At 42.2% G+C, this 26394-nt stretch overlaps 1 protein-coding gene across 1 annotated transcript in view; it reads left to right on the top strand.

Annotated features, from left to right (window-relative positions):
- The window catches only part of ST8SIA6 (ST8 alpha-N-acetyl-neuraminide alpha-2,8-sialyltransferase 6), a gene marked incomplete at both ends in the record, with an annotated part of 136063 nt that extends 114868 nt beyond the window's left edge, over positions 1 to 21195 (top strand). The window contains 4 exons of the mRNA XM_082647596.1: positions 12857 to 13001; positions 16885 to 16997; positions 19411 to 19503; positions 20727 to 21195. Coding sequence (XP_082503722.1) covers positions 12857 to 13001; positions 16885 to 16997; positions 19411 to 19503; positions 20727 to 21195 — 820 coding nt within the window. The remainder of the gene's footprint in view (positions 1 to 12856; positions 13002 to 16884; positions 16998 to 19410; positions 19504 to 20726) is intronic.
- Between the last annotated feature and the right edge of the window lie 5199 nt (positions 21196 to 26394).

The raw sequence follows: 26394 nt of genomic DNA, 5'->3' as shown, positions 1-26394 counted from the left end.
CGCGATGGGGCCCTGGGAGAGACTTGGGCAAGTTCATTTGGTCATAGCTTTGTGCTCATTCAGAACGGCCTCTGGACCAGCCAGACGACTGAGTCTCTCTTCTGTTTTCAAAGGCTTCGCAACCCTCCTTCTTCACAATCTAACTTCTCATTCCACTGCTGCCTGCCATGTGATCTCATTCTCTCCTTATGAGACCTGGGATGAGTGAAAACAACGACAGGTTACTACAATACCGCATGATGCAAAGGCCATCCCCCCCATCTTGCTTTTGTTTAAGCTGCTCCCTGTGTCGGGGAAGGCATCGCCCCCTCCCAGTGGCCCCCATCACCCTTGACATCTTCCCTTCAGTGCCCATTTGCCGTTCATCACCAGACTTCCACGGTTTCACATCCTAAGCATGTCGCGAAGCTGTCTCCTCCTCTCTCTCCTCCACCAAAACTTGGGGCTGAATTACCGGGCTGGTTAATTTCCTGTGTCCCCTTGACTAGGCTGTAGTGCCCAGTTATGTAATCACATGTGAGTCTAGGCATTGCCGTGAGCATGTGGCTTACATCTACCCTCAGTTGACTTGAAGTAAAGGCGATGACCCTTGACGATGTGCGTGGGCCTCCTCCAATCAGCTGAGGTCCTTCAGGGCAAAAAGTGCGGTTTCCCAGAAAAGAAGAGATTCTGCTTCAAGACTGCAGCATCACCTCCTGCCGAGTTGCCATCCTGCCCGCCTGCCCTGCCGATTTTAGACCTGCCAACTCCCCTGACTGTGTGGGCCAATTTGCTAAAATAAATCTAGATAGGTAGACAGACAGACATCAGTATTGATAGACTCCTGGTTCTGTTTCTCTGGAGAGCCCTAACTGATAGAGCTGCTCTAATTATCTCTTAACTGTTACCTAGTTATTAACTGGTGTTCTGGTTATCTGTTGCTGCCTAATAAACTGCCCCCAAACCTGATGATTTGGGACTTCCCTGGCAGTCCAGTGGGTAAGACTCTGCGCTTCCACTGCAGGGGGGCACGGGTTCGATCCCTGGTCAGGGAACTAAGATCCCACAGCACGTCCAAAAAAAAAAAAAAAACACCTTGATGACAAACGCAATGATTTCATATTCTCTCACAGTTCCACTGGCTGACTGGGCTGAACCGGGGGACTCTTCATCAGGGGCTTTCATATGGTTTGTAGTCCAGTGGGGGGCTGGACTGGACCTCCAGGATGGCTCCCTCCCACGGCCGGCAGTTGACATTGGCTTTTGTAGGAGCTCAGGTCGGGCGGCCAGCTACAGCACCTGCAAGGGAGCCTCTGCGTGTGACTTACGCGTCTTACAGCGTGGTGGCTGGATTCCCTGTCCAGAGAGTGAATGTTCCAAGAGACTCAAGCAGAAGCCCCAGGACTTTTATGACCCAGGATGCCACCTGTGCTGCGTTGTCTCGGTCACGGGTCACAAAGTTCAGCCGAGATTCAAGGGAAGGAGCTTTAGATTTTACTTGGCGTGAGGAACACCTCGCGTGCGTGGGGAGAGAAGGAGGAGGTAGCGGGCATCTTTGGAGACCATCTCCGATCCTGGGTCACTGCTGTATCCTCCCAACTGATGGTACCGGCTTATTCAAACCCCCCCATCTGTCCTCCCCACTGAAGCCAGGGCACACACCCTAAAATCTCATTGTAACGCTGCCGTAACTAGACCTTCCCTGACTCGTCCTTTCCCACAGGAGGAAGCTGAGTTGTTCGCCCCGTTTTGCTTCTAAGACTTGTCATGGTGCAGTTCTGCAGCGTTGCCCGCCTAGTACACCACCCACCAGGCCAGACAGAGTTCCTTTCAACATTTTGCACATCCGACGTTCTCTCTTCTCCCAGCTTGCACACTCCCTGTTTTCTGTTTCTCAGTGTCTTCCTCCCTCTCTTTCTCTTGCCTTACCTGGCTCCCTTTATTCACCTTTTGGTTCTCAGCTTAAACTTTGCTTCTTCTAGGGGCGCTGAGTCCTGACGCCCCAGGTTCAAATGGAACACCTTCCCCTGGGCTCCCGTCCGCAGGGTCAGCCCAGATCTTGGCTTTGCATGAATGTGGACTTGGACTCAGTTAGACTTGCTTTCACTTTGCTTTATTACTGAATCAGCAAAATGTACACACCAGGTTAGGGGATTCAGGTGAGCGGATTGTCCCACTCAGAGCAGCCCCTAAAGTTCTTGTAGTTTATACAACCCTTGGGCGGTGAGTAAGCTCACACCACAAACTGTGGGCTCCCTACCTTACACTGACAGCGTGCCAGTCTCAAAGGTTCACGCTGTTGTCACAAATGGAGGTTCCATTGGCCTACAGTCTCACCCTTCCGGGTTCCTTTTCTTACGCATCAGTGGTACGCGGCAGGCCTGGCATCAGTGGTACGCGGCAGGCCTGGCATCAGTGGTACGCGGCAGGCCTGGCTTGGCCTATCCCAGCTCCTGACCCTCTGCTGCCCTCGTCACAGGACTAATGTCACGATGCTGTCATTGTTTGCTATCATCTCTGTCCCACTAGATTACAAGTTCTTTGTGGGCATTTACTCTTTTCTCTGTTATATCCCTGGTACTGAGAACAGTACTCAGAGCTTGATTTGCTAAATAAATATACCTGTGAATGAATGAAATCTTCAGTTTACCCTAAACACTGTTCCATGTCACTAAACTTGATTCCTGACTCTACCCTCTTGGTATTGGCTGTTCATATCTGTCCTCTTTAGTGTCAGACCCTGCCATTGTCTTAGCAGTTCTGTTTTGGTTCCCAGCCCTAAGCAGTCTGTTGCCTGGGCAGAAATTTTGACCTTGGCCTTGACTCCATGGACCCCAGTTCCCAACCCTCAGTGCTTTAACATGTATCCAGCTGGGTTTGCCCCTGAGGAAGGGAATTGGATGCTGTTTCATTCTTTTTTGCATAGTTGTGGAAATTCAGCACAGTTTAAAAATATTTAATCACAGTTTACAAAACATCTTGAGTTGTATATTCCCATGAAGGTCATGGAATTTATCTACATGTCTTGTGACAGTGGCTGTGTGGGCTGTGTCAGTGGCTTTATTCCCTCTGTGTGTCTCTTTTATGGTTTATTTGTGTATAATAAGGTGACATTTAGCGAGAGAATAAGGCACACAGACATTAAGACTTAGGTTCAAATCTCAGTCACCAGTTACCAGCTGTGTGACCTCAGGCAAGTAGCTTAGCCTCTCTGTGTCTCAGTTTCCACATCTGAAAAATAAGAATAAAAAGTAGTGATGATCATAGTGTTCACCTCATGGCACCTTGATGAGGATTTTATAAGTTACTATGTAAAGTGCTTCAAAGAATGTCTGGGACAGAAATAGAGTCACAGATGTAGAAAAGAATTTTATGGTTACCAGGGGGGGATGGGGGAAGGGATAAATTGGGAGATTGGGATTGACGTATACACGCTATTATACATAAAATAAATAAGCAACAAGGACCTACAGTATAGCACAGGGAACTCTACTCAATAGTCTGTAATGGCCTGTATGGGAAGAGATCTAAAAAAGATGGGACACAGGTATATGTGTAACTGATTCACTTTGCTGTACACCTGAAACTAACACAACATTGTAAATCAATAAAACAATAGAAGCCCCCCCCCCAAAAAAAAGAATGTCTGGGACACAGTGGGCACCATGCACGTGTTTACTATCATTTACGCAGGAATATTCTTGAGCCACAAACTCACGTTTCGCTTTTTATGTTCCTGTCGGGGCCTCTATCTTGTGGCTCCTTCTGACCCCTCTTCTGCCGAATGTGCTGTCTGTGAACCCGGGTTTCTGCGTGATCACGTGAGCACGTTGCTCTCTGGATCCTTACGGGTCTTGATGTTCTGGTTGTTGGCACGTGACTGTCTCTCACTTTCTGTCTTCCTCTCCTCTGCTTTCCCTGGATTTCACGTGTATGTGTCTGTCTCTTTTCTTTTCCTTCTTGGTCTCGTGCTCTGTCCATGTCTTTCTCTTTTTCCCTTGGCTTTAGTTTCCTCTTTCTCATTAACCTGGCTCCCTCTCTTCTGCAGTCACCTGTCACAGGAGAACTGAAAATTGAAAAATATTGTCTGCATTGATTAAATAGCTTTCCATTCTTTTTCAGGAATTTAGAAGCTTAGGAATACGATATTTTCCTTGCTCTCCAGAGGGGGCATTACATTGTCCTTTGCTTATACAACCTTCTGAGGACAGACTTTCCTTGCAATTCAGTGACACTTAATACAAAAAAGACCCCCCTCTTGAACAGAGGTGAGCAACTGTTCATCACCTTCATTGCTTTGCCCGGAAGGCTTCTTCCAGGTTCTACTTCTGTGCTGCTCCAAGTTCCAGATGACAGCAGGGACAGAGTCTCTTTTATTCCTTGAGGTGTTCCCAGGGTCTAGCACGGTGCCTGAAACACAGGATGCTCTCGACGAATAGTTGTGAAATGAGTGAATTCCACTGGGGAATGTTGAGGGTTAGGGGGAGACCGACAAGAGCATCGTGTGACGGAGTCATGGTTCTGTCTCCCGGCAGCCTTACTTTAATCTCTTCGCTTTGTTCTTTCATCTACTCAGTAGATCTCAGTAGGTCTCACATCTCCCCCACCCCACCCTTTGCACCCTCACATCACTTGCTTTCTGTGGGCCCTTTCAGTCTTTCTTTTTTTTTTTTTTTCTGCGGTACACGGGCCTCTCACTGCTGTGGCCTCTCCCGTTGCAGAGCACAGGCTCCGGACGCGCAGGCTCAGCGGACACGGCTCACGGGCCCAGCCGCTCTGTGGCATATGGGATCTTCCTGGACCGGGGCACGAACCCATGTCCCCTGCATCGGCAGGCGGACTCTCAACCACTGCGCCACCAGGGAAGCCCTCGGTCTTTAACTAGGTGAACTCTAACAGCAGTTGGCTTTCCTCCCTCTGGTCTCCTTCCCTTACTGTCCAGTGACTTGCCCCAAACGTGGGTTTCTTCACTCACTGAACACATATTTATCCTGTGACCCCTATGTGCTGGGCATGTACTAACACCTTCTTGGAACCTTCCTCTTGCCCCCAGGCTGGTTCAAGCGCCCTTCCTCTGTGCGCTTAGCACAGCCTCTTCTGATGTCTATCTGTATCCTGTTGAAATTATATTGAAGTACCAGTCACATTTAGTGTCTGTCTCTCCTGACGTAAGTAAACTCCCAGAGGGCAGGGTCCATCCATGCTTTCCTCGTATTTGCGTTTAAGAATTTATAAGTTTTAGTGCTCATGACCTTGAACTATGGCCATTTCTCAGTGGGTGTTGGGTAACTACGGGCTGAATCGTTCTATGCTTTGGTCCTGGTTCGGTATCTCGAAGTTACACGAATCTAATTCCTCCCAACTCCGTACAGTATTTGAAGAAAGCTACTGAGTCCCTTCTTCTCCCAGCTGGACAGTATTAGTTCCGGACAGGCCCTGGTTTCTCAAGGTGCCTTTGGAAGCAGAGTTTCTACACCAGACCCAAGCACAGTGAGTGTGGCTTTGAGCATCAAAGAGTAGAAGGCATCTCTCCCCTCTCCTCCCAGGTCACTATTCTTTTATTATATTGTTCAGTTCACAGTGGGCTTTTTTAGTGAGCCAGTGTTCACTGCTGAGTTATACCAAGTCAATTTAAAACCTGGGAATCTTACTCCTTAAATGACTTATGTCCAGGAATGACTTATTCTCAACTTCCACCACCAAATTATTCTTCCTCTCCTCCCTTCCCCCGGCCCCTACACCACAGAGCTGCACACACAGGCCCACGTGCAAACACACGGACTCACACAGAGTCCAGTACGGTCACTGGGGCGTGATGACTGTGTACGGAGGCTGGGCTGGGGTCTTGTACATGACGTGACATCAACACCTACACGATAGAAAGGGCCCTTTGAGTCCATTGCACCCTCTTGTGTTTTGTAAGTGTGCTTTCAATTTTGAACTTGTAGATTCTGTAAAAATCTTTTGGGTAGTGAGATAGGGTGGCTCAAACGAGGACATTTTTCTCGTTAAGATCATAAACAGCACAAAGCAGAGGCAGCGCTTATTTTATTCACCAGTGTGTAGACGGCACAGTGCTCAGTGCCTGCCTACATGCTAAATAAATATGAACGAATGAATGAATGAATGAATGGGTGAGCGAATACATGTGTGATATGTGACCGGCTTACCTTTTACAAGCCTGAGCTGTCCTCAGTTGGAAGGTGAGTATCAATGGAACCTATTTTGTAGGATTATTGTATCGCCTGAGATAATATATGTAAAATATTTAGCACATAGGGAGAAGGCACTAAATATTTGATATTGTTACGATTGGTCCATCAATAAATTATATAATGTGGGGTAGGGACAGAACAAGGGCAGAAAAGGGAGCGTCCACAGAAGAGAGGCGATGGGTGTATTGCTTGGCCCAGGTATGTTGTGATTTTGGTGACAGAAGAGAAATGTGGCCACGTTAGAAAACACAGGAGGGTAAAGTAAGTCCTTCGAATTCGTGCAGGTGCTTAGGTTTTTTTTGCACTATGCAGGCCTCTCACTGTTGTGGCCTCTCCCGTTGCGGAGCACAGGCTCCGGACGCGCAGGCCCAGCGGCAATGGCTCACGGGCCCAGCTGCTCCACGGCATGTGGGATCTTCCCGGACCGGGGCACGAACCCGTATCCCCTGCATCGGCAGGCGGACTCTCAACCACTGCGCCACCAGGGAAGCCCAGGTGCTTAGGTTTTAAAACTCCTTTTCCTAGGACCCTCATTAGAACCTTAGGGAATGGATGCCAGAAACAAGGCAGCTCTTTAGTAATACTTGGAAAGTGCCTTTAGCCTCTGCCGCACCCTGACTGCCCCAGACTCAGTAGGGAGTCTCCGGAGTTTGATAAACAGGAGAGAGGCCTGTGAGCCCTGGGCTGGGACGCTTAGGTGGTTGGTATTCAGAGTGTCCTGTGGTGTCTTGTGCACTGCAAGCCTTAAGCCGTCCTTAACATTTCATGGAAATCCAGGAAGCATCCCGCTCAGAACTGAAGAAGAATTTTGACCTGGGACTTGAAATGAATCAGAAAGAAAAGAAACAAAACAAAAACAAAAAAGCAAAGATAAAAACCAAGGAAGCACTCAGCACCTAGGGTGGCAAAGAAAAACGAATTTCTACAGTGTGAACAAAAATCTCTCTCAAAAGTACTTCATTAGACCAACTGTGATGCAAAGATGACTTTGGACATCTTCAGATTCTGTCTTTATAGATCAGGGCTAAAAGTATTAAGCCAGATTCTCCCAGGACCAACCTACTTTTTGTTTTTAATAGATCTTTATTGGAGTATAATTGCTTCACAATACTGTGTTAGTTTCTGTTGCACAACAAAGTGAAACAGCCATATGCATACACACGTCCCCATATCCCCTCCCTCTTGAGCCTCCCTCCCACCCTCCCTATCCCACCCCTCTAGGTCATCGCAAAGCACCGAGCCGATCTCCCTGTGCTATGCGGCTGCTTCCCACCAGCCAGGTATTTTACGTTCGGTAGTGTATATATGTCCATGCCACTCTCACTTCACTCCCACCTACTTCTTGAGAGTTAAGCACTTTTGAAAGAATGTGAACTCTTTCCGGTTCTGGAAATCAATGCAGTACAGAGAATCCCCATTCATTTCTGGGGGGGTGGTGGAAGGGACTAGATTTCCTTTTGGAACTGGATTGCATAGAGGAAGTTGCTGAAGGTGTGACACAGCAAGGGTTAGATCATCAGTAAACCAGGGGTTTCTTCTCCATTAAATCCTAGGACACATTGTCTGGACCACTTGACAACCTCGATCCCATCCATCGGGAATCGTGTAACCCTCCATGTAAAATAAGAGCCTTGAATGTCTCAGTTATATAGAGGGTTTGGAATATTCACATGTAAAATTTTTTGCAGCCTTTGAGATATGTCTGGACAAGCTGTCAGTGGGGTGCTACCAGCATAATTTTGGGAACTGCTATGTTGTTTGGTGCCATTATGGAAAGCATCCCAAAGGAAGAAGCTCAAATGACAGCATTACCCACCCAGGATACTCTAGTGTAAACTGCAAAGAAGTGAATGTCAAAAGACATAAGCTGGAGTCACGAACAACCTGGGCGCCTTGGTTCTAACCCATACACTTTCTCAACTCCAGTTTTCTCATCTCTAAAACGGGAATGGGGGCTTCCCTGGTGACACAGTGGCTAAGAATCCACCTGCCAATGCAGGGGAAAACGGGTTCGAGCCCTGGTCCGGGAAGATCCCACATGCCGCGGAGCAACTGAGCCCGTGCGCCACAACTGCTGAGCCTGTGCTCTAGAGCACGCGAGCCACAACTACTGAAGCCTGTGCACCTAGAGCCCGTGCTCCGCAACAAGAGAAGCCACCGCGACGAGAAGCCTGAGCACCGCAATGTAGAGTAGCCCCCCCGCTCACCACAACTAGAGAAAGCCCTCGCACAGCAACAAAAACCCAACGCAGCCAAAAATAAATAAATAAGACTACTTACTACTTTAAAAAGTAAATAAGTAAAATGGGAATAATTGTATTTTCTCTCTCCCTGGTTGTTGTGGGCATCAGATGTCATAATAGGTGTTAAAATGCTCTGGAGAGCGTACAGTGCTTTACCGGGGTGAGGTTTGTGAATGCTGGTCTGGTTGGATATTTGCTATGCAATGGAAAGGGTGAGCTTTTTGACTCCATCTACCGATCCAAATGCTAATCCTTCCTGAAACATCCTCACAGACACCCCCAAAAATAGTTTTACCAGCTCTCTGGGCATTGACTTGGCTCAGTTGACAGGTGAAATTCACTATCACATCTAGTGAATACCAAGTGTCCTTCATTTCTTAATGTCTCTTGCTCTTTTTACACAAGAAGGGGGAAATTGCCATGCCCATGATTGTGAGCACATCTGGTTGACTTTGGAGTCACCAAGGGTTAGAACTGACTCTGTTTTTAGGGATGATGGGAAATGGAATAATAGAAATAAAATTCCATTTTGTTTTGTTCTAAGCATCTCAGCTCTATACTAACACTGGCTATTATGGGGATCTTTACTGCAGATGAACTGGGAAATGACAAAGAGCGTAAATTTATAATTCTGCCACTAACTATAAAGGCTTAAAATGTCCCATTAGTCAGTGACCCAACATAGGCTGCAGAAATGACATTTTGGATAATTATTCCGATGTTTTTCCTGGGATGTTATTAGGAGTGATTAGGTATTTAACATTGATTTTTGATAGTGATTTCTTTAAAAGTGCAGGGTGGGGGGGCTTCCCTGGTGGCGCAGTGGTTGAGAGTCCGCCTGCCGATGCAGGGGACACGGGTTCGTACCCCGGTCCAGGAAGATCCCACATGCCGCGGAGCGGCTGGGCCCGTGAGCCATGGCCTCTGAACCTGCGTGTCCAGAGCCTGTGCTCCGCAACGGGAGAGGCCACAACAGTGAGAGGCCCGCGTACTGAAAAAAAAAAAAAGTGCAGGGGGGATGGCTAAATCAATTCTGGTACATTCAGACAGTGCAACACTACTCTAGCAATAAAAAGGGATAAATTACTGACACACATGGCAACATACATGAATTGCAAAAACATTTATGCCAAGTGCAAGAAACCTTACACAAAAGCGTATATACAATATGATTCTTTTTTAAAAAATTAATTAAATTTTTAAAAACATTTTTATTGGAGTATAGCTGATTTACAATGTTGCATTAATATGATTTATATAGATTTATATTTATATAGATTTATGTATATGTTTATATAGATTCTGGAACAGGCAATACTAATGTTTGGTAAAAAATAATCACAAAAGTGGTTGCCTTGAGGTGGGGGTTGGCTGGAGGTGGACTGGGAAAGAATTTGAGGGAATTATCTGGTGGGGTTGGTAATATTCTGTATCTTCACAGGGGATTGGGTTACAGGGGTATATGCACTTCTCAAAACTCATTGAATGCACTTGGGGTTTTATTCTATGTAAATTCTACCGCAGAATACAAAATAGTGATAAACATGCTGAAGTATTTAGGGGTGAGGTGTACTGACACCTGTCGTTTATGTTGAATTGCAATAACTATAACGACAAAAATGGATTGATGGATTAATACACAACAAGGCAAATATAGTAAAAACTTACTTGTAGAGTCTAGCTGGTCATTATTCAAATGCTCTTGTCCAATTCTTTCAACTTTCCTGAGAGTTTGAAAATTTTATAATAATTGAAAATAATTTCAGAAAAAAACAATTTTTTAAAAAAATTTTGGCCACGCTGCACAGCTTGCAGCATCTCAGTTCCCTGCCCAGGGACTGAAGCCGGGGCCACAGCAGTGAAAGCGCCGGATCCGACCCACTAGACCACCAGGGAACTCCCAGAAAGAAAACTGTTTAAAAACCCACAAACGGTACTTTGCTTAGTGGTTTTTTTTTTTAATAATTGCATTTTTAAATTTTTATTTATTTATTTTTGGCTGCGTTGGGTCTTCGTTGCTCGCACGGGCTTTCTCTAGTTGCGGCGAGCGGGGGCTGCTCTTCGTTGCGGTGCGCGGGCTTCTCATTGCGGTGGCTTCTCTTGTTGAGGAGCACGAGCTCTAGGTGCACGGGCTTCAGTAGTTGTGGTGCGCGGGCTCAGTAGCTGTGGCTCACGGGCTCTAGAGCGCAGGCTCAGTAGTTGTGGTGCACAGGCTTAGTTGCTCCGTGGCATGTGGCATCTTCCTGGACCAGGGCTTGAACCTGTGTCCCCTGCATTGGCAGCCAGATTCTAAACCCCTGCACCACCAGGGAAGCCCTGCTTAGTGGTTTTTTTGTGTGATGCAATATTCTTTCAAGCACCAAATATCCTTAGAGAAATTAAGTTACTTGTAAAAGGTAAATGAGAATCTATTCCATTGCCTTTCTCAACATGCTGCATAAAAGAGACATTTAAAATTATAAACACATAAGGATTTCTGAGTTTGCAATATGTCACATGAATTGTTATGAAGTTAAATTTATAATTTCAAATACTTAGTATCATGTTTTTGACTACACATCATTTCATTTTCAATTTGTTCTTTTGTTGGTCTGGCCTCCATGAGCTATTAGAAATGGTAGGTTCTGAAATACAAAGAGAAATAATAAGCAGGTGATAGAATTCAAGTAAGAATGTACTATTTTAATAATATCAGCTAACTGATATGAAGTAATTTGAAAATCTTGATTTTTAGGGTACAAATATCACAGCACTGACTTTTCATACCCTGAGAATTACTGGCATTCACGGAGACTGGAATATAATTCAAAATGACTATGACAGACTAGAGCATTGTATTCTTTCAAAAGAACCAAATTCAGTAGGAACATGTATAAAAGTACACCCTTCAGGACCAAAAACCAATAAAAAAAAATATGCGATGGGAAAGGACCAGTTAGGAATTCAGGGTATCAGTACTGACCACAGTCAGCTCTGTCTGCTGAAAAGTCACTGTTCCTTGTGCTATGGTAGGATCCAACTTTAATATATATTTTTAAGTAAAATGGAGAAATTAGTAAAGGTTTAAAGATGAACAAGGTGACCTTAATGAAAAAACTGGTCTCATGGAGAAAATCTGAGAGAAGAGGAAATTCTCTAAATGCTTCAAAATTGAAAAGGTTCAAGTTGTGCTTGTTGATTACTGCTTTCAATTACATGAAGTGTTTTTTATGGAGAGATTCTATGAAAAACTAACCAGGGAGGTGGATTTAACTGAAGAGAGTTCAGTTGTGCAAATCAAAGAGTCTCTTGACTTCCAGGTTGATTAAACTGTGGAATAATTATCAAGAGACGCTATGGAGTCTACACCCCCGGAGAATTACATAAGCAAAATATAAATTCTGAGTGGTTCTGAATTCACCTGCCAGAGGTTGGGGGCAAATTCCAACAACCCCTGGCAGGACCTTTCTGGGTCTGCATTCTGACAATAAGGTTTCACTCCATAGGAATAGTTTGGAAATAAGAGTTCAGTACTAAATTACATTTTTCTGGGCTTTCTGTAAAGAATGGCAACTTGAAATTCACGTCATTTAAAAATTCGGTCCTTAAAGTACAGCAGTGTAGTTGTTGTTAGCAGTACTGTATTGCATACTTGAAATTTGCTAAGAGGGTAAATCTCAATTCTTACTATAAAAAGAAGAAGAAAAAGGAAAAAGATAACTATGCGAGGTGATGGACATGTTGATTAGCGTGGTTATGGTGATGATTGCACAGGATGTATGCATATTAAACCATGAACATAAACAATTTGTGAATTTTTTTTTTGCCCGCACCACGAGGCTTATGGGATCTTAGTTCCCCGACCAGGGATAGAACCCCAGACCCCCTGTTAGGAAGCGCAGAGTCCTAACCACTGGACCGCCAGGGAATTCCCCATACGTATTTGTGAATTATACCTCAGTGAAGCTCAAAAAAAATCACTGTATTGAATGATGCTTCTTTTCATTGAACTTGTCTCATAATAAATGATTACATATTGTTTTGGTGATGATTTGTGACACTGGTCTTAATTTAGCTTCTGTACTGTTTAATAAAATAATTAGAAGGTATTCTGCCATTTTCTCTGTTGTTACAACATTATCATGAGAAAGAAGTCTTTGTATTTAAACCATTATATAATCAGTATTTCCTATGGGTGACTCGGTCCCTACCTGAGTGTAAGTACGTTAATGTTCTTTGCTATTTAGTCCTACCACAGCACTCTTGCACCATCCAGGGACAGTTAGAATGGAATGAGATAAAAATGTCATCTTTGCGAATGAGGTATCTTCTCTCTGAAAGTCAGTATGGCAAAATCCTCTTCTGCGTTTTCCATCGTCGTCTCTATTTTGGGTTTCTTAATCTTATTCCTTGACTCACTTTTATCCTTATGCTTTGCAGAGTGGAACTTGCTTCGTGTTGTGATGCCGTTCAAAACTTCATTGTTTCTCAAAATAACACTCCCGTCGGGACTAACGTGAGTTACGAGGTGGAAAGTAAAAGCAAAATCCAAATCAGAGAGAACATTTTTGATATGTTGCCAGTGGTGAGTGAGAATTTCTTGTGGTTTGTGTCAACATTTAAGGTGAATGTTGGCTCAGATTAAGATATAAGAATGGGGGCTTCCCTGGTGGCGCAGTGGTTGAGAATCCGCCTGCCGATGCAGGGGACACGGGTTCGTGCCGTCCGGGAAGATCCCACATGCCGCGGAGCGGCTGGGCCCGTGAGCCATGGCCGTTGAGCCTGCGCGTCCGGAGCCTGTGCTCCGCAACGGGAGAGGCCACAACAGTAAGAGGCCCGCGTACCGCAAAAAAAAAAAAAAAAAAAAAAAAAAAAAAAAAAAAAAAAAAAAAAAGATATAAGAATGGAGCAGTTAATTCATTAAAATGCCACACTCTGTTGTGTTGTGTAAGATACGTATGGCAGTCCAAGGCAGTTTTGAATACTTGTGGCTCTGCGGGGAATGGTATTTATATCTTAAATGATAAGCTCTTCCAGCCCATGAGTCTTCATGACTCATTCTTGAATGAGATGAGGTACTTGGGCTTTCTGCATAGTAATTACCAGGGCTTGGGAAGATGCCCATTTTTCACCTGCAATAAGACTCCTCCAGTTGTCAGTTTCCGTGACTAAATCAATTCCTTCACAAAGAACTGTAGGTTTATGTGACTAGTCTTTGGGAAGTAAATACATAAGAATTTGCGGTCCGTAAACATAACCTCCACAAGACAGGGATTTTTATCTACTGTGTTCTTATGTATCCCAGGCTCCTAGGGCGTTCCCCAGTGCACAGATGCATTCATTACATATTCGTTATTTAAACTAATGAGTAATGATACTGTATCATTACACTATAAATCCAAACTTAGGGGGAATTTTTCTCCTGAAAATATCCCACTGCTGATGAACTACACTCTCAGGCATCTTTTTTTTTTTTTTTTTTTTGGTGGTACGTGGGCCTCTCACTGCTGTGGCCTCTCCCGTTGCGGAGCACAGGCTCCGGACGCGCAGGCTCAGCGGCCATGGCTCACGGGCCCAGCCGCTCCGCGGCATGTGGGATCTTCCCGGACCGGGGCACGAACCCGTGTCCCCTGCATCGGCAGGCGGACTCTCAACCACTGCGCCACCAGGGAAGCCCTCAGGCATCTTTTTATGATTTGATGAAAAGCAATTAGGCCAAGTCAGTGGTCAAAACGGGATCGCTTTATATATGCTGTTTACCAACTGTAGAATATTCAGTTCTTACAATTATTTCCATTTTGCTGGACCTTTGACTTGTTTCAACTATTTTATTGTCATGTACGTTGTTCCAATTTTTTTTTTTAATATTACAATTCAAAGGAAGTATAATTTTCTGGGAATGAACGAAAAATCAATACACAATGTTAGAGAAAAAATATTGCAGATTTTCCGGAAGGGAACGGGGACCAAAAAAATAACTCCTACGGCATTCTGAAAATCCCCTCGTGATGCACCGAAATTACCAATAGCTGAAAAGATAACAACTAAAGAATATTTCTGTCCCTTATCAGGGAAGACCTTCCACAGAGAGCGACTCTTTCACTCTTGCCATTGTTGCTAGTGTTGTCCTTGCCTTAGGCTGGTCAGAACAGAGGAGCTGCAGGTATTTTTTTGCTTCTGATTTGGCCCCTTGAAAAGAATAACTTAGCAGCATAGGCTTGTTAATTCTGGATGCAATTAGCAACAGCATCCACTTTCCAAATTAATACTGACTTTTTAAAACTAGGGGGAGGAAATTCCGAAGTTAATACAGTAACAGCTGCAAAGCGAGGTCACTTTTCTGTGTTTCTTCAACATCCCCTTCCACAGACACAGCATCCGAGGTTGCTTCCCACACCCCAACCCTGCTTTGTTCTGTGGGGCACACAGCGAGCAGATCGCAATAGATGCTTTGGGTGAAATGGTGTGAAGTCACTTACTCCGAAGGTTTGCTTAGTTACTTGAAAGGAAAACAACGAAGCTGGTTTTCAACCAGAGTTAGCAACAAGCAGGCAGTTAAGTGGCCCAGATTTGCGTTTTCTTAGGAGCCTTATTTTAAGGAACGTTGAAATTGTCATTTATTTGAACTCTTACTGAACGTAAGATAGCAAAGCATATGGACTTTTTCCTCCCAGTTGACCAAGAAACCAGAGAAAAACGTTCGTTATTTTGAGTGCTTAATTGGAGATACGTTCCCCTCAGTAATCTTTTCTGTTGTACCATAAAGAGCCTCTTTGCATTCTGCCCTGTCTTTAAAATTCAGAATTTACTGTGGCATCGGTTAGTAAACACGGTCTGAAAATATCTTGCACTAGAAGTTCAGTGATTTGAAGTAGCCCAGGGTCTGTGGGAACCATTCATTAAAGAGCCAGACACTCTGCTGGGGTCACATCTGTGCAGGGAAATAAGGCACATCCTTCAGTTAACCTTTCACCCCTTGAATGACAGACAGCACCTGTATAATGTGTCGTGGTTAAGACCATGGACTCTGAACCAGACTGCCTGGGTTTGAATCCCAGCTCTGCTGCTTTCTAGCCCTTCCTTAAACTCATGCCTCCGTCTTCCCATCTGTAAAATGCTCGCAAGGTTGTTGGATGGATTCCATGTGTTAACAAGTTACGACTCAGGAAAGTGCTTCTCGCACCAGCAGCGCAACGTGATTTTTCATTTTCATGGACAAACGCAGACGTGCTGAAAGAGGGTTCTCGTCACTCGTTTGGCATCTCCCAGTGCAGATTCAGGAGCACGCGGGAGTCAGGGTGATTCAGGATCTGTTGGGCAGCTCAGAACCACACTGGTCCTGGGGCGTTGCCAGTGGGGCTGGTACACTGGGCAGGAGGGTTCCCTGATTCGTAGCAGTGTAAATATCCCCATCGTGGCGATTGTAATTTACCAGTGGTTTCACAATCGGCTCACAAAATTCCTGAATATTTACCAGTTGGTGCCCATAAGCTGGTACAGCTGGGTTCCAACGTGGTGCTGGGGGTTGCACCCAGGTGGCCATTGGGCCAGTCGTCACCCATCAAAAAGCAGTGGTCCTCTAGGCGAGGTCTGCAGTAGAAGACAGGGGAAATGAAAAGTAATAAACATGCTCTCTGCCCCTGAGGACCTACACTCACGTTCTGGAGACAAAGCAGGTGAATCAGGACCTCATCATCGCGGAACTCTGAGCTGACACCCTTGCTGCTGGTGAAGGTCACATCCTTACTTCCGGAAAAGTGACCAGCAAAGGCAAAGTACACTATCAAATTGAAAAGTTATGTTTCAGACCGCGGAGGATTTGGTAAAAGTGGGAAGTCTTTTGGGATCGGCCAGTTGGGTCCTTGGAGGAAACAAAAATGATTCCGGCCTTAGAAATGAATTTGAAACAAATCAGCACAGAGTTGCTGGGCCTCCCTGGAGCACCGTGGCTGACCATGTACAGAGGCCGCAGGCACAAATCTGTCCTCACTGAGCCTGAAGGTCCACCTGCTTAAGAAGCACAGAGAACTTTCACTAAATTATCTATTAATTTTATGGCCAAGAATAGAGAATTGAATGCTACCTTGGAATTGCTTTCTTTTCTATTTTTGGCTGGAAATGGTCCTGTTAGTCCGAAAGGCCCATGTGGGATTTTCTCATCCTCAATTTATTTACTTAATTATGTGATGTAAAATACGTTAAAGTACATTTTAAGAACAAGTGTATTATATTTTGTATTATTACATTATGTTTATCTATGATATGCTATATATTCCTCTCGAGAAATGAAACAGGTTTACAGGATTTTTTTATGATGTCGTAAGTTGATTAACATGCTGTGGTATTGCTTCTTGTTCTTTTTCTTTCCTTAGCATGTGTAAAGATTAAGCTACTTGAATTAAGCTGATGATGTTTATGGTTCTAAAACTAAAGCTATTTTATGACAGTTTTTCCCTTTCTCCTGATAGACTCAGCCTTTTGTGGGGTACCCTTACAATCAGTGTGCGGTGGTTGGAAATGGGGGGATTCTGAATCAGTCTCTCTGCGGAGCCGAAATCGATAAATCCGACTTTGTTTTTAGGTAAGCTCTGTCGAATTGGTTTCTTTGACATCCAAGATCAGCTGGATATTTTAAATGAATAAGCTAAAGATACTCTGTGTAAATTTTGACCTTTGAACTCTGTTGCTTAAGCCTGCAATTTATCTAGTGTGTTTCCAAAAGTGTTAAATGGATCATGAGTTCCTCTGAATGTCGCTATGGTCACTTAACTTTCCAGAAACCCTGCATGAGATCATAGTCAAAGAGGGTCTTCACTGCAGGACTTGTCACAACCTTCAGTATATTAAGGATACTTTTTTTTTTCTTAAACAGAGCATTTCAAGAACACTTTGTTCTCAGGTAATACTTGTGAAAATGCTGACTTAGATATTGTATAGCCACACAACATTGATGTTTATTTAGGTTTCTGGCCTGAAATTTTTAAAAAATGTGCAGCTTCTAAATTCTGATCTTTTAAAATGTTTATATCTCAATACAAGCTAGCTTGCCAAAACAGAAACAAAAGTAGTTTCTCTGTGTGTCTGAACCAATAACACAAGCCACAGAGCATCTCCACTTTCAGAATATGATGGAAAGAGGATTCATCCCTGTGAGGGTGGATTTCAATTGAAATGCACCTTTTTATAAAGTCAGTTGAAATCCGTTTCTTCCTATTTCAGGAGCACAAATTGCATACATCAGAGGAGATCCTTTGAGCTTTATTGATTTAATGCTGCCCATGAAAAAGAAACATGTTTCTGAATCAGTAGCTCCCCCTCACTTTAATCTCATTTAGAATTTTATGCTGAAGATAATAACAGAACAACAGACCTGGCAGTCCAACCATTATTGAATGTGTTCGTCATGGTGAATGTGAAAATGGCCAATACCTGCATGATTTAGCCATTTTGTTAAAGTACTCAGTATGGAAAAACCATAAGGAAGATAAATAATTCTTCTCGTAATAGACATTTTTATAGACTGAAAATTCCCAAAACATCTGGGGTGAATATTATTCCTAAACATCCATTTTACTTTATAGCAGATATAAGAAATACAAGTTTAGGTTTAACAAGCAGGGGAAAAAACCCAAAAAAACTCAACAGCTACTTAATTTATAACTCTAAAATAAATGCGTATATTTCTAGATTCTGCATTTGTTGATGCAGCCATTTTTCTGAATATAGAGTTCCTTTTGAAGTTAGCCTTCCAAACTGAAAGGTCAAATTGGGGCTGTACATAGTTGGTGTCATTAAAATTTATTTAATTTTTAAGCCTATGTCTGTTTTGGTTGTACATGTTTCATAGTTTATAAAACCATCTGGAAGCTGATTCTCTTTTTTTTTTTTTTTTTTTCATTTCAGAAGATTGGGAGCTGTCAGTTAAGTGTGTAAGGAGCAAAAATAGGGGCTGAGTGGCTTTACTGTACTGTGTATATACAATACCCAATATTTCCCCTAGGGGTCTCCAGTGATACCATATTGGAAAGCATCTCTGAGTCTTCAAAAGAATATGAGACTGTTCTAGAAAGTAGATTTGTTACAGGAAGCCCACTAATGAAGACATTTCTGTGGCCTCTTATCTAAATTAATATTTATTTTTCCCAAGGTGCCATATTTGTTTTCTGATGTATCTTTTTTTTATCAGTGAGAGAAGTACATGTTTCATTTATCCATATATTTCATAGAGCATGGAATAGAATATTTCAACCTCATCTTACAGAACACATCAAGTTTAAACAGCCTTCCTCAGAGATGCTCCCTTTGTATGTATAGCTTTAAAGAAATGGTCTACTTGAAATTCTGAAATGATACTTTCTCTTTTCTGTGTGACAAGAATACACTTACTCAGAATTACAATTCTTAATTTGTTTTCCAATTTAAAAACAAAATAGTGCTCAAAAGAGGATGAGAACATCAATATGAAAACATCATTGTAAGAACGTTAAGGCTTTGTTTATTAACAGCTTAATTTGGTGGAAAAACAGTCCATATGGGAATCAGGAAATTTTGATTTTTTTTATATAGTCTTTGCTTCTGGCAGACATTATAACCTTAGTCGCAGTGCCTCAATTTTTTAAAATCTGTAAATTGGTGATATGCCTCTGTGGGAATCTAATTAATATAAATAATAATTTTAATAAAAGGATCATGAACTCTTCAAAAGCTAGGCAAGGTGTAATTGTCATTTCTAGTTTTGTTACTTATAAAGGTCTTACATAGTACTGAAAGCATTTATCAAATTCATTTATTTTATCCAGTGTTGAAATGCCAGCTAAGAGTTCAGTACTTATTGTTTTTCGATGGAAATCAGATGAATTCTGAGGGTCCTCTTAACAACAATAATTTTCTCCAATAAAATGAGAATGATCACATGTATATGTGTGGATGTATGTGGATGTACATTTTTTTTTCACAAGTTATATTTTGAGAATAGTTTTCCTTCCAAATTTCAGGTGTAACCTCCCCCCAACCACAGGAAATGTTACCAATGATGTTGGCACTAAAACCAACCTGGTGACTCTAAATCCCAGTATCATAAGACTAAGGTAAGTACCTCAAATTACATAACTGTTCAAGAACATTTTTCTCATTATTTAACCTGTTTCTTAGTCTGAGCACTAATCTTGTTGCTGAGACTGACTTCTAATACAGCTGGAATGGCTTTTTAGGAAAATATATAAGAATATTTGGTAATTTAGGTTGTGGCTCAGAAGAGGTATGTCCAGTTGTACTTCTAATGTCATAAGCTGAATGTTGCTAATCCAATGAGAACTTTTTAATAGTGAAGTTCCTTTTTTAGATTTCCTTTCAGAATTTTAGTGTTACTCTTGTCTCGATAGCGCTTTCTTGAAAAAACGTAGTCTATTTAGAAGCTTCAGAGAGTAATAACCCTTAGGAGAACCTGGCAAAATCCAGTTTTCATTTCGGGCAGTTTATTACTAAAAAATAATTCGTGTATTTTATTTTCCACAATGTAACTACTACAAAATGTTGGCTGTTTAATAAAAATCCTACATATAGGTTTATTCAACTATTTTCATCCGAAGTGACTAATAATTGTTATTAGTAGAATACACCCCTCAAATAGTTCTAGTATGGCTTAAGAGAATATAAAATATTGTACCTGTCTCCCCAAGGCTTATTTTCTAAACACACGCAGTCATGCACACCAGTATATTTACTGAGGTATTATTTAAATTAAACACATAGAGCTCTCACAATCCATGGAGGAAATTTAAGGGGTGTGTGTGTGTGTGTGTGTGTGTGTGTGTGTGTGTGTGTGTTTATGCATATAGATACTTTAGACTTTCTAAAGGAAACTTATTTTATAATAACATGTATATACAAATGTACAGCTGAATGCATTTTTTTAATGTACAGATATTTTAAGAGTGTGTTATGTTTGAGAAAACATTTCAGCATTATACATTTGGAAGGTAATTCGTCATTAAAAAGCAACCTTAGGAAAAAAGGACTGAGTTGGAAGATAAAATAATATAAAAAATGTATGTCCAGTAAGGGTATTGCCCCATAAGAAGGTAGGAATGAGAGCCTAGATATGCCAAGAAAGAGAAATGAAGACCTCACCCCTGATGTTTACAAGATGCTTACTTAACGTGCGTTTTTTCTGAGTCTGCAGTTTGTCTCTTTTATATACAGTGATATAAATGGTTCTATTTTTTGGCCAGTGGTGAATTCAGCCTCATGTTACCAAAACTGCTCCTTTGATGATTACTGTTAAAATCATGATGTTTTAAAACTTTGGCAGATATGGGAACTTAAAGGAAAAGAAAGCAATATTTCTGGAGGACGTTGCAACCTATGGAGATGCATTCGTCCTTCTGCCAGCATTTTCCTTCAGGGCCAACACGGCGGCCTCTTTTAAGGTGTACTACACACTGAAGGAGTCTAAAGCAAGACAAAGAGTCTTATTTTTCCATCCCAAGTACCTGAAAAACCTTGCCCTCTTCTGGAGGACTAAGGGTGTGACCGAGTATCGCCTGTCCTCCGGCTTGATGATCACAAGCGTGGCAGTTGAACTGTGCGAGAACGTGAAACTCTATGGATTCTGGCCCTTCTCTAAAACTGGAGAGAACACACCTGTCAGCCATCACTACTACGACAACAGGTTACCTAAGCGCGGTTTCCATGAGATGCCCAAGGAGTATAGACAAATTCTCCAGCTTCACGTGAAAGGAATCCTCAGATTACAATTTAGCAGATGTGAAATAGCCTAAACCAGATGTCTTTAAACAGGAATCATGTTCACACAGTGCAGTAGGTGAGTGTCAGTGTTCCAAACCCCGAAAGAGGGGGTTGTAGGGAGTCGTAGGAAGGGTCCCGGAATTTGGTTGGATCAAAGCTCTGGCACTAGGTTTGCAATCTCAGCAACTCATTTCATTGTTCTGATCTTCAGTCCTCTTCCTGTAAAATGGGGACCATGATCTCTAACTCATATTAGGAGAATCTGATAATCTGTGAAAACTTTCCGCAAGTATTTAGCCTGAGGTAGGGACTCCATAAATGTCTCCTCACTGATATTTTTAACAGCCGTTTTCACCTTCACCAGACATAATAAAAAGGCAGGCTGTCTTGAAGCCTCTTTCTGAAGAGAACAGCTGAACTGCCAGTATCCACTGGAATTCTTTCTCTGTCAGGAGCCTCTATTATCCGTAATATCGTTCCCACCTTGCTTCCTGTCTTAAAGAGGACATATAAGAAAACTGTGTAATTGAACAAGAAACCCGTGGTTATGCAGGAATGAACGCCTCACGCCTCTAATTACATTCACTTGTGTCTTGAGCTGTGCTGGTGTCGTGGTTGGATTTAGGCCAATCCTTTTCCTCCTTTATCTACACTTAAAAATCACTCTTTAATATACGTATTAACTTCCTGTCTCACTCTTAAGCCTTTTCCTCTCCCACTGACAGGATTTACTTCAAGGGCAGGAATAGTTACAATTCTACTTACCTGTTGTCTGTGGCGGTCACTCATACAATTTACTTTGCTAAGGTTGTTGAACAGCTGCTTCATGCTAGACCCTTTCCCAGGCTCTGCGAGAGGGATATAAAAATGACTAAGTCCTGGGGACTTCCCTGGCGGTCCAGTGGTTAAGACTCCGTGCTGCCACTGCAGTGGGCCACGGGTTCGATCCCTGCTCGGGGACCTAAGATCCCACAAACCGTGCGGCGCAGACAAAAAGAAAAAAAAAAAAAAGACTAACTCGTGCAGGAATAAACAGATGTGCGTGCTGTGAACAATGAAAGGGTGTGCTCAGTATTCTCACAAAAGCTATGGGGAACAGAGGCAGGAATCATTCAGTCGATTTCAGTGGAGTCTGTTTCAGAGAAGAGCTGGTTTCTGAATTAAGCCTAGAAAGGGAGTAAGGCTTTACCAAATGAAGAAGATTCTAGGTAGAGGGAATATGATGGGGAGAAGGCTGTCCCCTTGATTCTTTTTTTTGGCTGCGTTGGGTCTTCATTGCTGTGCACGGGCTTTCTCTAGTTACGGCGAACGGGGGCTGCTCTTCATTGCGGTGTGTGGGCTTCTCGTTGCGGAGCACGGGCTCCAGGCGTGAGGGCTTCAGTAGTTGTGGCACCTGGGCTCAGTAGTTGTGGCTCACGGGCTCTAGAGGTCAGGCTCAGGAGTTGTGGCACACGGGCTTAGTTGCTCCGCGGCCTGCGGGATCTTCTCGGACCAGGGATGGAACCCGTGTCTCCTGCATTGGCCGGCGGATTCTTAACCACTGTGCTGCCAGGGAAGCCCTGTCCACTTGATTCTGATTCATGAAAACGAAGCTGTTTGAAGGTAAATCATGGTCTTTGCCCCACAGTCTGCCCCGTGAGGGTAGGATATAGCACATGGCGGTGGTGGCTTAGGCCCACATCTGTGAAATGGGAATAATACCAAGCTGGTTGATTTCATAGGAAAGTTGTAAGAACTAAAGCACAGAGAAACTTAATTCTCATAAGGAAAAGTGTACATTTACATGAGAAATAAGACATCAATATAAAATAAAGCTTAAGGAGACATTGAACATTAGCATTTTGCAAAACTCCCTTACATCCTGATGATACATGTTAATACAGGTCATAAGTGCATCCATTCATAAGGTATTTGACTTAAATAAGTAATCACGTGCACACTTTCGTGCTCGTCTTTGTATCAGCACGAGAAGAGCAGAAATAGGAACAGAGCAGACTGAGCATGGCAAATTAATTACAAATGTAATTCTGAGTTCTTACCTTAGCCAGATTATTGTTTTATTCAGGGTTCACTTGTAAGAACACTCTGCCGTAAATTGCTTATTTTGATAAAGTACATCTTTGATTCAATCGTAGTTGCCGTTTGTGATGCCATTCTTAATTTACATTTTCATTTGTTCTTCTTTAGCAAATGAAACCTATTACCGCCATAAATTGATTTCAAAATTCATATGTGGATATTTTCTAAAAGGAATGTGCTTTTAGTTACATAAAGTCGAATTCATTTTTCTTTCTTTCTGTAGTGACGAATAAATGACTGCTTTCTACTGATTCTAATGGGTTTAATTAATTTCTGAAAATCTGCTATCAGGATTGGTAATGTTTCTATCATGTTACTAGCAATGATTATGAAAAATAGATCGGAACACTCTAATATTTTATAGTTTAGTAAAACGTTTCCCTAAAAATGTTTTCTGCTGGGTAGAGACATAAACTTTGCTTTTTGATGACATGGGAAATATATGATTGATGAGTAGAAAGAATATAGTGAACTAAATCATTAGATATACAATATGGAGACTTTATAAGTTATTTAATAAAAATTACATATGATTAGGACATTTAGAGCCTACTTAAGGTTTTCCCATATAACTTCCCATTTTAACCTTGGATATTTTGTCTAGAGTATCAAAACATCAGTAAAATTTTCAGTGTCACTGATAAGGATTTGGGAAATATTCAAAATGGTGGGAGAGCAAGGAACATTGTCCTAATGATACCCATGTTCCGGTTAAATGTCAGTAGAAAAACTTTTAAGTTGTGGAGAACATTTGTAGATCTTTTCCCATGGACACAACCAAAGTTGGTTTCTTTTTTAACATTTGTATTAATGTTTGTGTTACCAGCCTCAAAGCATGTTGACGTTTATACAGCCATCCCAGCTAGGTTCACATTAACCAAAAAGCCTAGGTCACAGAGAACACGTGCGCTCTTTCTGTCTCTTTCCTGGGTTGAAATCACAAGAGCTTGCAGTTACCTGCCATTGCGTGAAACTCCCCTTCACCATCTGTAGTGTCCCCAGGGTTTCTTTATTGTGGAGAAATAAAAGGAGTGGGAAGATGGTGTTCATGTGACATTATCAAAATTCATGTTCTATTATATTTTAGAAAGTAAGAAACAAAATCTGTTTTGGAACAGAAGAACATTACTGGTGCATCACAATGGAACACGTGGAAGGTCATCCTCCAGCAGAGAGGAAATGTTATAATGTAACCTATCAGCTATGTGAACTGGAAATAGTAAGTCACAGTTCTTTAGATCCAAACAAAAAGAGAAACTCTGAACTCCATCCTGTAGATTTAGAGATTAACCAAGTCTAGGCATGACACTCATGAAATCCCTGGGTGTAATGAGCACCGGGTAAATCTTGTTACATGGATGGATTTGATCTTCTGCTCTTTAACTTCAAGTACATCTATAGGCATGGAAAACGGAATGTTTGAGTACTGGTGCTAGCCAGTACTAAACTCTTAGTTAGGACTCCAGCTCGTAATACCACCCGCCACCAGTTTCTAAGGGAAATACTGGCTTGCTTGATTCCATTTTCTACTGGTTGTTTAGAATCAATGGGGCAATGTAAGTGAATAACAAGAGTGCAAAATAGTTTCTATTGAAATCCAAGGGTAAGGCAGAAACATTTATTGAAGCATATAATAATGCTGTATGGCCCCGGAGGGGCTCCATGAATAATTGCATGGAGTTAAGTTTTATACACTATAATAGTCCTTGAAGTCTCTGGTGCCTTTTCCTCCTAACGAAAGGCAAATGCAAATAGATCGTGACTTTCACGAAGGAGGATTTCCTTCTGCTTGTAAATTCCAACCCAGGGAATATGTGGGCACTCAGCCAGGTAGTCAGCCAAGGACATTGTTTTGAGGACTTACTATGTATAGAATACTGAAGTAAGCCATAAATCAGACCCGTTTGGGACAAGATTTTTCCTTGCTTACAAAAAATGTACCAGTTAAATACTATATCATGTCAAGCACCCTAAATCATTCCATGAATTTCCAAAAGCTTTGGGAAAATTGGAAAGCTTTGTGGATAACAGGTCTGCTCACATTCTAAACAGCTAAGTATCATGCAATATGTAGTACAGTTATGACACTAAAAGCATTTTATGTATGTAACATGACCCGGAAACACATTGTTTTGCTACTAAACATTGCAGGAATTGCAGGAATTCACAGGAAATATCTGAAGCACTTGACCTAATAAGACTATTTCTTTCTTTATTCTTGTTTTTTAAAAATCCCTTTAGAGCCCCTGGGTGAGTTCAAGGTTTCCTACTTGCCTGTGGCTTCAGAAGGCTGAATCCATAGTGGGCAGTCACCATTGCCCTCCTGGAGATGGAGGGCCAGGGATATTTTTCTTGCCCATCTCATCTGGGTCATCAGCCTTCCAAGAGCATTCTTCTTTTTACCAAAAAAAGTGTGGTATATGATAGAGATGCATCACTTCATTTTATATAATGGAGAAAAGATCAACTCTTTAGCAGATGGTATTGCAACACTGGCTCATAATAGAGAAAAAACCAAATTCCTACATTGCACCATAGAACAAGTTGGACTCCAGGTAGATTAAAGAGGGATTAAAAGATGACTGCAAAGCTAATAGAACAAAATGTAGGTAAGGGGCTGTACCCCTTAAACGTAACCCCCAAATAATGTCTTAATCAGGTTGAGAAGTGATGGCTATGGCTACATTAACATGTAGAATTTTCTAGTCAGTGAACAACACCTTAAAGCTAATAGAGAGTAACAGACTAGAATAGCTTTTAGCAAAGCATAAAATTCATGACATTACTATAGAAACATTCCCGGGAACTACAAATCAACAAATGAAAGACAGGAAACTCAATATAAAAATGAGCAAAGAATAAGAATGTGATCTACAAAGAGAAAAGCTGAGTAGCTAATAAGAATAGAAAGTGATGCTCAAACTTACTAATAGCTGAGAAATGAAAATTAAAATGAGATATATTGCTAAGAATTCATAAGATTGTTAATTCCAAATGCCAGTAGACGTATAAACTGATTGAGCCATTTTGGAAAGCAGTCTCGCAGTACTGAGTTAGCAATGTTAATTATTTGGCCTATGGCCCAGCAATCCCACCGTCATACCTATGTCCCAGAGAACGTTCTTTGTAGGTCCACAAGGAGACAAGATTTA

The sequence above is a fragment of the Grampus griseus genome (genome assembly GCF_964374135.1).
Source record: "Grampus griseus genome assembly, chromosome: 2".
In the NCBI taxonomy this organism is placed as follows: domain Eukaryota; kingdom Metazoa; phylum Chordata; class Mammalia; order Artiodactyla; family Delphinidae; genus Grampus; species Grampus griseus.
The sequence above is the reverse complement of the archived record's forward strand: the minus strand, read 5'-3'. Positions and strand labels throughout refer to the sequence as shown.